General features: G+C 43.8%; 1 protein-coding gene and 1 long non-coding RNA gene across 2 annotated transcripts in view; one reads left to right on the top strand and one right to left on the bottom strand.

The window, feature by feature from the left end:
- The first annotated feature begins 121 nt into the window (after positions 1 to 121).
- Positions 122 to 8,680, top strand: LOC106814685 (M protein, serotype 5-like). The gene is made up of 11 exons (XM_014819030.1): positions 122 to 245; positions 1,192 to 1,311; positions 1,668 to 1,974; positions 4,636 to 4,688; positions 5,244 to 5,372; positions 5,721 to 5,817; positions 6,423 to 6,532; positions 6,837 to 7,398; positions 7,743 to 7,994; positions 8,309 to 8,459; positions 8,649 to 8,680. The coding sequence occupies exons 2-11, from the start codon at positions 1,202 to 1,204 to the stop codon at positions 8,678 to 8,680; spliced, it is 1,803 nt and encodes a 600-aa protein (XP_014674516.1). The 5' UTR covers positions 122 to 245; positions 1,192 to 1,201.
- Positions 8,681 to 9,181: 501 nt separating this feature from the next.
- LOC106814691 overlaps positions 9,182 to 17,242 on the bottom strand; it is a 9,975-nt gene continuing 1,914 nt past the window's right edge. The window contains exon 3 of the long non-coding RNA XR_001394641.1: positions 9,182 to 9,192. This is a non-coding gene — a long non-coding RNA (uncharacterized LOC106814691). The remainder of the gene's footprint in view (positions 9,193 to 17,242) is intronic.

The raw sequence follows: 17,242 nt of genomic DNA, 5'->3' as shown, positions 1-17,242 counted from the left end.
TTTTAAAAGTATAAAATTATTAGTATTTGCAGAATAAAGTGCTTAGTAGAACCATAGATATACACAACATATGTTGTGTAGGTGTATAATAAGGTAGAACTAGAAAGGGCCGAAAGGTGGCGCGCACGAGAGCCGCGCGTTTGGAAGGGACACAGCTTTGTACAGTAATGTTTATATTATTGTTTTTGTTGTGAGTTCTGATTTGCAGTTGCATGTAGATGTAAAACCTGTCGGCATAAAAGTTGGTAAGCCAACACCGAGATATAGGGAGCTCTTTTGTCACTCTTACTATAAGCTATAATTTAATATGAGTAAAGCTCTGCTATGCTAGTGCCGTTAGGCGAAAAATGAAAAAATTTTCAGCCTGAAAAATAAAATAATGAATAATAAAGAGGGGCGGCTAGATTGTTTATTGTCTGTACTGTATTTCACTGTATTTCAGCCTGAAAAATTAAATAATGAATAATGAATAATGAAAAAAAGCCTCATCACTTTTTAAAATTCCTTGGACGGTAAACCGGATTTTTCATTCTCATGGCCTAATCTAACCAGCGGCAGTTAATGTAAGCGGGCTATAGTACTAGAGCTCATAGGCTCTATGTCCCCCAGGGTACTGCCGGAACGTACCCTGTCCCTGGTAACTATTTAGCTCTAGTAACTATAGCCCGCGTACAGTTGCCGCAGGCAGTTGCGGCAACTGTACGCAGGCTATAGTTACTAGAGCTAGTAACTATCTAGCTGATATGGTTAGGGTTCGGGTTAGGGTTCGGGTTAGAGTTAGGGAGTAGGCGTAGGCGACTGCCTAGACTCGTTAGTGGAGTAGGCAAGGTACGGTCCGGCATATTAGATAGTAGTATTTAGTACCAGGGTACGTTCTGCTATACCGGACCGTACCCAGGGTACGTTCCAGCAGTACCCTGGGGGACATAGACCCTCTTAGCAGTACTAGAGCTAACTACCGGTAGTCTACAGTACAGTACAGTAACAGCTAGCTCTAGTACTATAGCCCGCATACAGTTGCCGCAGGCCTGTGGCAACTGTACGCGGGCTATAGTACTAGAGCTAAGTAACAGCCTACTTAGAAATAGAACTGTACTCAGTAGGGCTACTCACTCACTCAGTAACTCAGGCTCTTAAGTTATACTACTTACCACTTGCACTACCAGTCCGTCTGTCCTGTGATGGCTATAGGTTAATAATAATGGAAAAAGAAGATGATCTGAGCCTGCTACAAAACATTAACTATCTCCGGAAGCAGCTGGCAGAAACGGAGGACTGCCTTCAAAGTATTAGCTCGATTGAATTGAATGGGTAAGTGTGATGCAATTAGGTGGCACGTTTTGAGTTAGTTGGCAAGTTACGCTGCTCACTCAGACTATGTCTCCATTATTTAGATTATAAAATATTGCAAATGACACTAATAAAATTATGCACATCATTATATACATGTATCAAACTTTTGCAACTTTAAAAGCATTCTCTCCGCATTTTCACGACTTTTCTTCACGCGTTTTCTTCATGTTGTTTAGCGCTGTTTTGTGTACTGTATCATCAGAAATTTTATTATTTTAACTGCTCCCAAACTATCACATGCCATCTATCAGCTTTTTTCTCAGTGAAAAAGACTGTCTTCAGTAGATTTAATGATAATAATAAAATGCTGACAGGAGCTTGCAGCACGAACAACGGTTGAATTCCACGGAAATATCTCACCCCGACACGACCGACGACGATGCTCAAGCCGAGGAGATTTACCGTGAGCTGTCGTCTACGCTCACTCCGTCGGAGCAGCAGCGAAGGTCGCTCAGGAGCGAGCGCGGTTTCCGGGGAAACGGAAACGGCGTCGCCGCCGAGGATCATCATCGCAAGGTGGCACTGCTCCGACGCGACAATCGGCAGCTGATGCTCGAGAATCGAAACCTCCTGCAGCAGTTAGACGGGCGGTCGTCCGAGCTCCACGAAGTCAGACGCAAGGTTGTTACGACCGCCGAGTGCCGGAGACGAGATCGCGGGCGACAGTCTACAAAGCAGGGCCTGACATTAATTTTTCAACCGACTTGCCCATTCGGGCAAGTTGGGTTGAATTTTCACTTGCCCGAGTGTCAATCTCACATGCCCGGAACTTCGATATTGTATTATGTGTAGCTTACCCATACTGGGAAAAAACATAGTTGCCTACGTATATACGTGTGTGCCTGCATGCGTGCGTGCCTGTGTGTGCGGGTGTGCCTGTGGGCGTGCTTGCGTGTGTGCCTGCGTGCCTGTGTGCGTGCGTGCCTGCGTGCGTGCCTGTGTGTGTGCGGGTGTGCCTACATAGACCCGTAGGACCAACGACCCGTAGGATTATAGAACTGTAATCCATGGAAAATCGTAATGAAATTCACACGTTTATTTTTCCCTGCTGGCACACTCGTGTGTCATTCCCGATTGTAGCTTTTTCGTCAATTCCAGGAAAGAGTTTTGCTGTCGCTCTTTCATAGTCCAGCAATGCCCACCCCCTACATTTTAGTAGTGATTAGTACCACGCTGAAACAATCGTGCGGCCCCCCCTCTCGGACGGGCCCCCCTGGACCCCGGCCGCAAGTGACTTCACACTTCGCACTCGTGGTTCACATACTATAAACAATCAATCCTCCTCGCTCGTACAGACAGACACTCCACTATTTGTGCTAGCCGTAATACACTGTTTCGCGTATGTACTACAGCCCAATATGTATTCCCCACACAGAAGCTACCGTTTGACTTTATTTTTGCAACTAGTACAACCCAAACCCACAATTAATAAACAGAATAACATACACAGGAGACTGACTGGACTTTTTACTGTTGATGCATTTATAATTTTTTACTTGCCCGATCGGACAAGTTAGACCCACGTTACACTTGCGTGAACGTTCATTCCACTTGGCCCGGGCAATCGGGTAGTCCTTAATGTCAGGCCCTGCAAAGACGTCAGCCGTTTTTCACGCGCCATTTTTTTGCAGCAAACGATTCTGGCATTTTGCACGTATGTGAAGTGATATTTTACGCGTATTTTATGTTGTGAGTTACGTTCTCTATGCTGTGTAAACATACTCAGTTAGTTTAGTACGCCTCCCTCCACGCTATGCAGGTTTCTGTCTGCGTAACAGGGCAATGCGGTATTCCACACCTTGGCTTGTACAATTAGCTCCACTCTGCATGTGTTTTAATTATGATTACTCGTATTCCTTTCTTCTCATTATATATCACATAAATTTATTAATTAGTGACCGTCTCAATTATGCTGAGCATAGTGGTGGGTGGGGGGGGGTTCTCTCTCGTGCGCACCTGACGGTGACTAACGACGTAAGCGCATCCTTCGCAGGTGGGCGCGGTGGAAGCGATGCTCGGGAGGACGAGGAACGAGAACGGGAAGCTGGAGGAGACGGTGGGACAGCAGCACCACTTGCTGGAGGAAAGCACGTCCCGCATCGCCGAGCTGGAGGAGGCGCAAGCTGCCGCGGAGAGCCAGGTACGGGAGAGGGAGAGAGGGGAGGTGATGGAGGAGGGGGAGGAGGGAGAGGGTGGAGGTGGTGGAGGAGAGCTCGGCTCGCATTGCAGAGCTGGAGGAGAGGAGGCGCAAGCCATTGCGGAGAACCAAGTACGAATCACGGGGGAGGAGGAAGGAGAGGGGGAAGGTGGAGGAAAGCACGGCCCGCATTGCAGAGCTAGAGGAGGTGTAAGCTGCCGCGGAGAACCAGGTATGGGGGAGGGAGAGGTGGAGGGAGAGGAGGGAGAGATGGAGGTAGTGGAGGAGGGCACGGCCCGCATTGCTGAGCTAGAGGAGGCGCAAGCTGCCTCAAAGAACCAGGTAACGAATCACGGGGGAGGGGGAGAGGGAGGTGGTGGAGGAAGCGCAAGCCGCCGCGGAGAACCAGGTAACGAATCACGGGCGAGGGGCAGGGAGAGGGGAGAGGGAGAAGATGCTGCAGGAAGCGCAAGATTCCGCAGAGAACCAGGTAACGAATCACGGGAGAGGGGGAGGGAGACGGGAGAGGGAGAAGGTGCTGGAGGAAGCGCAAGCCGCCGTGGAGAACCAGGTAACGAATCACGGGGAGAGGGGAGAAACACAGAGCTAAGAGAGAATTATGCACTCAATAAAAATGGATGAAATCACGAGTGAGAGCAGAGGATCATTGGCTATTCAAGTAAACGGTGTCTCTCTCAAATTTTGTGAAAACTGAACAAATTTATGATACATAATACGTGATTGCAATCGATAATTACGATTCCAGGTGACTGATCTAAATGTCAGGCTTCAGAAGTCCAGGAACCAGAGCAACGAGGAGGCGCAGAGACTAGTCGAAGAAATGAACGCGATTAAACAGATCGTGGAGCAGAAGAATCAAGAAATCTCTCAATTGTCGATCGCTACTAGGTATGCTAGGTCTTACGTTTTTGCGCGAAAAGACGCTACTAAAAAAGGTTACTAAACAAAACGTTACTCAAGATCACAATCTGTGTGACTCTGTGTCAGTTATCACACTTGCATGTGTCACATGTGTGGATTTTCACGACTGTGAATTGTCACACCTGTGGGGGGGGGGTTGCATTCTACATACATGTATGCTAGTAGTGCTCTAACATTTGAAGTGATTGTTGTTATATACGCAGGTGGAGCATATGTTGCTAGAGAAACACGATGCACCCTCACGCAAAGCTGTGCTGTGAGTATATACCAGTATACTGTCATCGCTTTAAATAGTGATTACAATCTCGTTAATACAGTATGCCATCATCATGGCATATAGGTTGTGAACCAAATGTAGCAGATGGAATAAGGATTCATCAAATGAACTGCCGTTTTGTGTTCACGAACGTCAGTTATTTGCCCCTTTGTAGACTTGCTGTGGCATGCACGATTGCATCGCTTGGTCCTAATTTGCAGCGAAAAAAAGCATTTAAATCTAACGCTTCTGTTAACAGGTGAAGTGTGTGAGGTTTATGCGGCAAAGTAACATTGAACTCGAAAAATGTTTCGTAGAAGTCGTGATTATTGCTACTTCAGTGCACGACTTATTTTTCGCTTTTAATGACGGCATTTACCTTTTACGATATCGATTTTCCTCAATCAATTACTTCAGAAAGGTTTGCTTCAACTGTAAGCATTCATGTGCGATCGGCCGTTTCTGTAAAAAATGCTCTGCGACATTCAAATGTGCTCAGCGGTCGATGGGAGTTGTCTATATTATTTAACGTGTTAATATTTGTTGTTTGTGTAGAGAATTGAACAGCAAGTTGTGTGATTCGCTGGATAGACAAGCACAAGATCAGGATTTAATCAGCTCTCTCAGGGAAAATATCAGTCAGCTGGTGGCTAAACTCGATCAGAGTTCAATATTAAAAGCCAAGTAAGAACAATTAAATTTACATTTCTATCTTTCTGTCTTTATGTATCATATTTATGTGTGTATATATATATATATATATATATATATATATATATCATATTATCTTTATGTATAATATGCATATATATTATGTGTATATACAAATAACTGTGTGACACTGCTTTTTGTACAACAATCCATTAATTGATTTAAAAACTAGATCATTCTTGTATCCAAATTTATGTGCTTGTTTTTTTATGTGTGCGAGTTTGATCATACCTTTTGATGGTGTCTGTTGTAAAAAAATGTGGATTTAATTTGTCTACTTTTGAAAAAAATCGGAAAGTAACTTTGTGTGGTATTTGGCAGGGCAGACGAGCAAAAGAATGAGGCTGTGCATGCCATGGAGGATTTTGCAAAAACATTTCAACTGTACAAGGAGAAAACGAAACACCAACTAGAAGAGGCAAGTGACTTCATAATTAACTGTACATAGATGTTTTTGCGTAATAACCTAACGTAATATTTAGTTAATCAATGTATCTCATCCTCGGTGTTTCTTTGAGCACAAGGCAGTGCGGACCAGAAAAGAATCCTTCAAGTAATTTCGAGGGTCAGTGTAATGGTCGACGATTGCATTGAGACTATTATGCATGCTGGTATTGTTCATCTCCATCATACGTACATGCCTCCAGGCAGTTCCGAGTGAACCTAGCAGATGGTGTGAAATCATGTGTGAAATTTTCATTGCGTGAACACGGTGTTGGCATCACAGCCGACACAGACAGTTCTACAGTCACGAAAAATGATACTGTACATATCAGTGATTGCTTTTTTTAGTGAGAAATGCAATATTTTGCAGGAATTTTCAATTTTGTTTGTTGGAAAGGAGTCGAGGATTAAATCAGAATGAGTAGAACATGATGTAGAAGATGATGGAAATCATGATCGTGCTAACCTGCTATGCTCTAAACACATGCAGATGCTATTGTGTTCGATTCATCTAAACTTCTCATTGCCCTCACTAATCCACTTAATCGCTAATCACGTGATCACTAATTACACTTGCAGAATGATGGGATTAACAGCAAATTAAAAGAAATTATCAACGAAAGGGACCATCTTCAACACCAGGTGTCACTACTAGGCAATGAGGTGGAGCTAGCCAGAAAGCAAACCAAGTACTTGTCCAATTATCCCTGACTTATAATTAAGACGAATTTCCTGCAATTGAGACAAATAACCTGTAATTCACGCCACACTGTTGCTACACTGTTTCTTTGTTCATTGCCGAATGTAATATTTACGCAATGAAATTGTTAAAATGAGAGGGTTAAACTCAATCTCACGCCACTCGCACATATTAACATCTCGCCAGCACGTCAAACCTCAAATTACATCCGACATCAAACACAAGTCTCACGCCACGCACGCCGCCGCACGTAAACCCCACGCCGCGTTACCCCTCCGTCTCCGTGGTTACAGGAAGCTGCGCGACGCGGCCGGCGTCGCCGCCGACGACGCGGCGGACGTCATCGTCGACCTGCGGCGGCAGCTTTCGTCGCAGGAGCGACAGATCGACGAGATGCAGGAGCGACAGATTGCCGAAGCAGAGGCACGGGAGCGGTCGGACGCCGACGCGTCGCACGGCAGTGGCGTCACCGCGGGCGACCGCTCCGTCCGCATTCTCGAGACGGGCCTTGAGATCGCCGAGAGGCTGCAGGTCGCCAACGCGCGACTGCGCGAGGAGAACGAAGCCCTGCGCGTCGCCACGGTAACGACGGCGCGCGCCCGCGACGTCGCCGCAGCGACCCCACCTCCGGCGATCGCGGGCGAGCTTCGGCGGGAGAGGGAGCGCGCGGCGGCGGCGCGGGCGGACTGCGAGCGTGAGGTCGCGAGGTCGCGCGCGCTCGAAGGGAAGCTGGTCCAGGTGAGGGCGCTGGCGAGGGCGGCGGCGGGGAAGGTGGAGCTGCTGACGGAGCAGGCGGCGGCGGCAAGGCGAGAGCTAGCAGCGTGCCAGGCCAAGCTGGGGGAAGCCGAGAAACAGGTGATGGGAGACGATGGGCATTAGTCGTTGATCGCTGTCGGCTGCGTGTAGTGTTATTGATAGATTGCTTGATTGACTGATTGATTGCTAGTTGGATTGATTGATGGATTGTTTGATTGATTGATGGATTGGTTGGTAGATTGGTTGACAGATAGATCGATTGCTGGATGGATTGATCGTTCGATCGGTTGATGAGGTTATGATTGGTCAACTGATTTTGATTCATTGATCGGTTTGTAAAATTTACAAATTTATTGTCTGCTTTACATTGATCGATATACAAATGTGGATGACGATACAAATCCTAAAGGGGGAAGCTCTAACTCCCATCGTCGTGTTTCTAGGCCAGTCAGCGGGAATCGACGGAAAAGTCACTACGCAATCAGCTGCAGGTTAGGTCACGGGCGAATCAATCGCTGAAGGTCAAACTCGAGGAGGCCGTCACTGAGGTTGCGCTCAAGGTCAAGGGTCAGGAAGTCGCCTCGGAAAAGCTGAAGGTGGCGAGGAGGGAGGTCAAGGACATGCAGGCAAGGTCGCAGCTCGCTGAAAACGAACGCGCGGAGAGACAGAAGGAGTGGCAAGGTCTGAACATGACGGTAAGGAAAGCGGTGACACCTGGCGGGGATAATCGGTCGTTAGATGGCGAACGTCGATGCAGAAAATCCTACATACATATATATATACATACATAAATATACATATCAAATTGGAAAAATATCAAGGTGTAATCATGAACATTAGTAAGTCGTAGAAACTCTGTCAGAAAAATAGTTTGAAGTAAATATTATAGATTAATATTTATAATTATAACCCGAAAACATGGCGTAAATGGACCAAGCAGAGTGGATGTCTGTATTAACTGCGCCTGGTTATAAGCATTGATGTATAGAAGATGACGTATGTTCTGCAGTTACGACAGGAGGTCGCCGAGAGGGAAGAAAAGATCTCACAGCTAGGTGCAATTCTCACGCAGAGAGAAGCAGACGTGATCAAGGTGCAAGATGCAAGCGAGAGAATCCAGGATAGTTTCAATGACTACCAGAACGTATGCATACATCAACGTGTTACTGCTGCTCCCCCATGCATTCTTTACAGAAATTTTTGTTCAACACAATTTAATGACAAAATAATTTAATTATAAGATGGGTGGACGCCGTAGGAATTGTAATATTGTTGAAATGAACTTAGAGGAGGAGATACACCGAGTAGCTTTGAATAGGATTATTAAATTAACGATGTTCTCGTTTGAGATGATAAAAGTGCCCGAAGGTTAACAACCTGACGTATTAATTCTGAGGCGTTGGAATTTTCAACGCCAAACTTACTCGGGAGTATGCTCCACCTACGTTAAAATATTTGAATGTCTATTAATATATATATATATAAATATATATATATACTATAATATATATATATATAATATTATTTGGAAGATACTGAGCATGAGATATACCAAATTTGATTATCGCTACATTAGCGACCTTACACCACTCGGGTAGGATGATATTTTGTACCTGTGGATTTAAATGGAGTTGACCAGAGGGATGCGTGTGATGCTTCTGTGTCATTTAGTACACAATCTACAAAATGAAAATCGATTTTCTTGAAAATATACATTTAAGAGTAGAAGAAGGTCGAATGAGCTCACATCGGCGCAGTTTATATACTAAATGGCTATCATAAGGTTCACTTAAAATCTATATTATCGTGTTCATAGATACGATATTTTCGGCGGGTCAATTCTGGGAATCATCCACTATAATAAAGCTTCAATCGCAACGAAGTACTCCGTCACTATTTTAGCAGATACTAACTGCTCATAACTACTCATTGATTAATACATGACTAATACACGCTCAGTATCGGAATGCATGACTAAAACCCTATCATGAGGCACATATTCTATCTTCAAAATTATCTATACGGCACTAGCTATAAGCCGTTTGTGTACGCCTAGTTAACAATTAGAGTTGACAAAGCTACCAGGTCTTACTCATATGATAGATTAACGTATGAGCATTGACACAATAAAGCGTCCGATCTCTCGCAGTATAACATGAGAACTCCGAAGGATATGAGACGCACTACTATATTCTCAGACTATTAATTCTATCTATGCTTCATGGACCGCCTGCTGCTATCTCACGGAAAGGGAGACGACCTTGTGGCAATCGCCCCACAGGGGCAGCCACCTCTCTCCCAGAACTCGTCGAACGAGCCCGGAGCGCCTGGTTGCGAGGGTCGGCCGGCCGCCGGCGCGTCTTGACCAGGCAGACGGCGAGCGGAGAAGGGACCGAGTGATACCCAGACTCCGCCACCGACATGAATTGTGCGCATTGAAGCATCGCTCCAACGCCTCGCCCCACAGAGGGCGGCCGCGGCTGTCGGACCACAAGGATAACATTTCCACAGGTGATAGAGCGAAGTAAACATGTGATGATAAATGTGAGATAAGATGCAAGTGTGACAAATTTCAGTGTGAAAAAGTCACACACGTGCACAATCGGCAGAGATGTGATAGACCTGTGAACACAGAGGAGTCCACGCCCACAGGAGTTCCTGTGGATCTTGGACCGCTAGACGTTTTGAGTTAATAGTAACGCTTGTCGTGAGCCGTCTTTTCGCGGGCAGTGGGTGAAGACGTAAGAACCTAGCAGATACCTAGTAGCGGAGTCGATCTCGCCAACATTGAGAGATTATCTTGATTCCTTACTGCTCCACGATCTGTTTAACCTCGCGTTCCAGATGACTTGTTCAAGTTGCGAGACTAGCTCGTCTCGCGGCCTCCTCTTGCTCTGGTTCCGTGGAGCGTACTGCCTGAAAGCCATGACATTAATAGATCAGTCCTGCATCTCTGGAATCGTTAAATTGAGTGCCCAATTGGCAACAATCACGGTATTGCACCTGGGCTAATCAATAAATTTGATCAAAAAGTTTTCAAACTCGTGGCCAACGAACCGCGACGTGTCGCCGCCGCCGCCCGTCAGGTTTCAGCGCCGTCCGTCGGCGTGCAAAACTCTGTCGAGGAGAAGACACGTTACTTGGATCAGCCAATGATCCCTCTGCTCTCACACTGCATGATTTCGACATCCATATGCTTCCTTATTGAGTGGCGCACTATAATTCTCGACTCTAATAGCCACTCCCTCCCCCCCTCCCCTTGCAGCCTTCAACTCAGCCATTGACGACCGGGTTATCGCCCTCCCCGGTGATTCGTCTGAACCCGAACTGGTCGGGTCTCAGGGCCTGCACACATCTTCCCCCGCAGTTGCCACCGTCCGCTTGACACTCTTTCCGTCTGCAGCGATACCTTTACCATCGTGCCAGGTCTGCGCCGCCGGGTTCCAGCGATCTCCCACTCTCCCTTCGATTAGTTCGTGGTGACGAGGTGACTGGTCGGATCTCTTGGGTTCTCCAGCAACGATGGTGCGTCTGCCTGAGCGCGTCTCTTGCGCAATGCGCTCCAGCGCAGATTAGTAGAGAGGTCAATCCGCTCTCCCCCTCCGCGGACCGCCTGATTCGTAACTAGTCTGGTTCTTTGTGAGGGATCAGCGTTGCGCCTGCCTCTACGGCTACAGCAAATGCGGGCCGTTTGAGCCCCCTTCCTCCACCTCTTTATGCCTTCACCGCTGCGTCCGCTACAACTCTCACACATCACACCAATACTCCCTCCTCGCGCAATACCTGAGAGTGTCTCACGCGCGCAGCCTTATCTATGTCCTCTTATCTAAATATAGAGATACCGCTCTGCAATAGAGTCGGGCTCTGTCAGCTTATCGCTCCCAAAATCCCGGTTTGACCCGAAGTATACCGTAAGATTTGCGCTCTATCGTACTTCCTTCCATGACACCTTTTTGTATCAGCGGTAGCCCGTGAATTTGGCGCTATATGATTTGATCTATATATAATAACCTATGATAGTTAATTCATACAATCGCAATGCTGTGCGCCGTCACCTCTGCCTCCAGCTCTGGCAATGCGAGCCGCCGTAGCTTCTCCTCCAACGCCAACCGTCCCTACCCTCTCACCTTCCTCGCATCACTTCGCCTCTCGTCCCTCTCACACTAGTAGTAAGCGGCAGTACCTGATGTATGTATGTCAGTGAGTGTTGTCTTACAATACCGTTTTATACTTCCCCCATTACCTGGGCGTTCTCCGCGTCGCGTTGACACTTCCAGTACTGAAATCAATTGGCTAGCTTACTTCATCCAGCTCGGCGAATGGCGGGATCCGTGCTTATAAGCCAGTCTCTATCAGTCAAAGTTAGGTTGATGGTGAGAGCTGTTTGCGTCTCTATATCCCAGTATATAGAGCTCCACCCTCCAGCTTCCCGTTCTGCAGGTAGAGTTCGGACGACGTCTCACGTACCGAGCAATCAAGCTTCCCAACCGTCGTGTGCGTCCGCGGACTCATATCGAAGGATGCGCTGCCTAACTGTCGTTAGTATATCACCTGTCATGTGCGCGACGAAGATGAGCATTGACGACAATCATTAGATCCTTGGTCGTTTATCCGATGTTGTAGAGTCGTTGAGCAGGCCCTGCCACGAGCGCGCAATGGTGAAGTCATGGTGGCTAAGCATTATAATGGCAATTATCTGATCATCTCATCATACACACGCCGTGTGCCGTGGAGATGTGCTAAGATTTCATAAATTCTTATGTGTTATAGACATCTCATCTAGATATCATATTCTACTAATCTGGTTGCACATAGTCCAGATGTCTAAGATTAATAATGCTATTTATAGACATTCAAATCGTACCTTTACACATACAAGCTTGCTAGTTGTGTGCATTGAGGCAGTTACTGTTGCTACAGCCCATATATAACTAGATGCATAGTTCCGTCATAGTCAGCTATTCATTGCAGATCCGTTCGTAATGTACGCACACGCATGGGGCATGTGAGATGTCTAAGATTATATGAGGCTATTTATACGACACTCTCATCGTACACCCACGCGTACAGTTGGATAGAGAATGTCCAAGAAATGATATCAATGCTAATTTATCGACATCATCATCGACGTACACACGTGTGCCATGTGGAGATGTTCAATATATAAGGTTATACCATGCTATTTATCGAGACGAACATCATGCATCGTTATGACACACAAGGAACGGTGATCGCGAGTGCTATCTGTAGAAAGCGATTAGAACAGTAATCTAATTGGCAGCAGCTATCGTGAGTAAGTGGTCTATTGATATATTTGGGAGAGTTAGAGATGATGTCGATATTATTTTTTGTAGTTATTATGTCGGCTTTCCGCTTTTCAGGCAGGCGGCCGTGGGTTGTGCAGAGGAGATTTGAGGCATTAGGTTATGTTATTATAGGGAGGGTGATATTATTTGGTAGTATAATTTCGTGTTATTTCTCCATTAAACGGTGGTGAGCATTATTGCTATGATATTTGGTTCAGGGGCGTTACGTGATATCATGTTCTGTGAGTGCATTGCTGTTCCTGTTGTCGTGCATGTGAGATGTCTAGATATTATAATGCTGATTTAATCGACATCTCCAATCGTTACCACCAGCGTGCATTGAGATGTCTAAGATTATAATGCTATTTATACACATCCATCAATACACACGCGTGCATGTGAGATGTGTAAAAGATATAAATGCTATTTATAGACATCTCATCGTACACGACGCGTGCATGTGAGATGTGTAAGATAATAAATGCTATTTATAGACATCTCATCGTAAGCACACGTGTGGCATGGTGAGATGTCTAAGATTATAATGCTATTTATAGACATCTCATCAGACACACGCGTGCATGTGAGATGTCTAAGATTATAATGCTATTTATCTGACATGCTCATCGTACACACGCGTGCATGTGAGATGTCTAAGATTAAATGCTGATTCTATCAGACAGTCTCTTCGACACAGAGTCCCGACGGGCGGTGCATGTGAGGATGTCTAAGATTATAATGCTATTGTATCGACATCCATCAGATCACACGCGTGCATGTGAGATGCTCTAAAATTATAATGCTATTTATAGACATCTCATCGTACACACGCGTGCATGTGAGATGTCGAAGATTATCAATGCCTATTTATAGACCATCTCATCGGTACACAGCTGCTGTGAGATGTCTAAGATTATAAATGCTATTTAGTGACATCTCATCGTAACACACGCGTGCATGTGAGTGTGCTAAGATTATAATGCGTATTTATCGACATTCTCACATACACACGCGTGCATGTGAGATGTCTAAGAATTATCAATGCTATTTATCGACATCTGCATCATAACACACGCGTGCATGTGAGATGTCTAAAGATTAGTAAATGCTGATCTTATCGACATCTCATCGTACACACGCTGCATGTGAAGATGTTCTAAGATTATAAAATGGCTATTATATAGAGCATCTCATAAATAACAACGCGTGCATGTGAGATGTCTATAGATTATAATGCTAGTTTATAAGACATCTCATCGATACACACGCGTGCATGTGAGATGTCTAAGATTATAATGCTAATTTATCGACATCTGATCAGTACACAGCGCCGACAGCGTGGCATCGTGAGATGTCTAAGATTAAATAATGCTATTTCATCGACATTCCATCGACACACGCGTGCAATGGAGATGTCTAAAGATTACTAACGCTATTTATCGCCACTCATAGTACACACGCGTGCATGTGAGATGTCATATAGATTAAATGCTATTATATTCGACGAATTCATACATGCGACACGACGGCGTAGCATGGTGAGATGTCTAAGATTTATATGTATTAATTATCAACAATCTCATCGTACACAAATGACCGATGCCATGTTGAGATGTTCTAAGATTTAATGCTATTTTATAGACATCTCATCGTACACACGCAGTGCAATGTGAGATATGTCTAAGATTATAATGCTAGTTTATCGACATCTCATCGTACACACGCGGCATGTGATAAAAAATAAATTGTCTAAGATATAAATGCTATTTTATCGAACATCTGCTCATACACACGCTGGCATGTGAGAATGTCATAAGATTATAATGCTATTTATGCCGACATCTCATCGGTCGACGACGTGGCATGTGGGAGATGTCTATATTATAATGGCTATTTATCGACATCGTCAATCGTACACAACGCGTGCATGTGAGATGTCTAAGATTATTAATGCTAATTATCGAAACATCCTCATCGTACACATGCGTGCATGTGAGATGTGCTAAGATTATAAATGCTATTTAATAGACGATCATCATCGTACACGACGCAGTGCATGTGGATATGTCTAAGATATAATGCTATTATAGACATACTCATCATACACACGCGTGCATGTGAGATGTCTAAGATTATAATTGGCTATTTATCGACATCTCATCGTACACACGCGTGCATGTGAGATGGTCTAAGATTACTAATTGCTATTTATCGACATCTCAATCGTACACGACGCGTGCATGTGAGATGTTCTAAGATTAAATTGCTATATCAACATCTCATCATACACACAGTGCATGTGAGAATGTCTAAGAATTATACAATGGCTATTTATCAAACATCTCAAGTCGTATCACAATAGTGCATGTGAGATGTCTAAGATTATAATGCTATTTTATAGACATCTCATGCGTACACACGCGTGCATGTGAGATGTCTAAGATTATAAATGCTAATTTATCGACATCTTTCATCGTACCACACGCTGGCATGTTGAGATGTTTAAGATATAATGCTTTATTTATCGACATCTCACTCGTACAGCACGGCGTGCATGGAGATGTTAAGACTTATATCTATTATCGACATCTGATTCTTACACACGCATGCATGCAAGATGTCTAAGATTATATTCCCATGTTAAAAACCAACACGTGCAAAATGACTAACATTATAATGCTACAGACTATATTTATATATATATACATATAATATATATATATATTTATATATATATATATATATAGTAATATATTTATTTAATATATAATTATTTATATATATTATTTAAATACTATATTACATATATATATACTGCTATAAAGATAAATGCAACCGCTGTGTCTGCCGCGCATGTCGAGGTGTCTGCACTAACCGCCTCGCCGCGCGCCGCCATCTCTCTCGCGTGCGCGTCCTTCTGGCTTCTCAGCTTCACGGCGAGTCTGTCGAGGTCCCTCCTCGTCGTCCCGAGCCGGGGCGGGCCACCTCCGACCGCTCGACCCGCGCCTGGTCCTCCGCCGCGCGCTTGTTCAACGAGTCCACCAGCTGGGTTGAATTCTGCTCCTTCGCGGCGGTGCCCTGGAAGAGAGACGGGGGAGAGGGATGCGGGGGGGCGAGTGAGATGACAGCGATATACTATGAGTATCACCGTGTCGGTAATGTTGGGTTCTTGGGAACTTGGATCGTCTACCGAGTATTCGCACTGGTATTAGTGCTTAATAACGTACTTGAAATTAAGTATAGGAATGATTACACTGGGTATTAGTACTGTATCAATGTACTTGTAAATTAGTATACGAGTCATTAGCACATGAGTATTAGTACTTAGTATAGCGTAGCTTGAATTAGTGTAGAGTAATTAGCACTGCCTGGTATTAGTACTTAGTAACGTACTTGGAATTAGTATAGAGTATTAGCCTGGTATTAGTACTTGTAACTACTTGGAATTAGTATGAGTAATTTAACACGTATTAGTACTTAGTATGTACTTGGAATTTAGTATAGAAGTATATCACTGGCAATTAAGTACTTAGTAATCGTACTATGAATTCAGTAATAAAGTATTAGACACTTGTATGTAGTACTTAGTAAACTGTACTTGGAAATTAGTGTAGAGTATTAGCACTGGTATTAGTACTTAGTAAGTACTTGGAATTAGTATAGAGTATTAGCACTGGTTTAGTACTTAGTAACGTACTTGGAATTAGGTATAGAGTTATTAGCAACTGGTATTAAGTACTTAGTTAACAATACTTGGAATTAGTGTAGAGTATTAGCACTGGTATTAGTACTTAGTAACGTACTTGGAATTAGTATAGAGTATTAGCACTGGTATTAGTACTTAGTAACGTACTTGGAATTAGTATAGAGTATTAGCACTGGTATTAGTACTTAGTAAACGTACCTTGAAAATTAGTGTAGACGTATTAGCACTGCCTGTATTAATACTTAGTAACCGTACCTTGGAATATAGTATAGAAGTATTAGCATGGTATTAGTACTTATAACATTACTTGGGAATTAGTATAAGAGTATTAACACTAGGTATTAGTACATTAGTAATGTACTTGAATAGTATATATGAGTATTAAGGCACTGGGTAATTAGTACTTAGTAATCGTACTTGGAATTAGTTATAGAGTAATTAGCACGCCACTTGTAATTAAGTACTTAGTAACGTACTTGGAAGTAGTGTAGAGTAATTAGCACTGGTATTAGTACTTTTTTTTTTCAGTAACGTACTTGGAATTAGTATAGAGTATTAGCACTGGTAATTAGTACTTAGTAACTACTTGGAATTAAGTATAGAGTATTCAACAACTGTATTAGTACTTAGTAAACCATACTTGGAAAATTGAGTATAGAGTATTAGCAACTGGTATTAGTACAGAGTACTAGTATTAGTAGCTGGTCGTTCTGCCACTTTTGCGTATATTAAATAATTAATATAGCAAGAAGGTTACAGCAGTTTTCACGTGACTACATTAAAATAAATGTGATTCTAATCAATTGTCGATCGCGTTTTGTCAATAAATTTAATTGTTTTAATTTAATAATTATATTATAGTTAAATTAATAACTAAATAATAAATAATGATTAATAGTTATTAATAATATGAATATTTTATAAGGTAAAT

The sequence above is a fragment of the Priapulus caudatus genome, unplaced genomic scaffold (assembly GCF_000485595.1).
Source record: "Priapulus caudatus unplaced genomic scaffold, Priapulus_caudatus-5.0.1 Scaffold963, whole genome shotgun sequence".
NCBI lineage: Eukaryota > Metazoa > Priapulida > Priapulimorpha > Priapulimorphida > Priapulidae > Priapulus > Priapulus caudatus.
The sequence above is the reverse complement of the archived record's forward strand: the minus strand, read 5'-3'. Positions and strand labels throughout refer to the sequence as shown.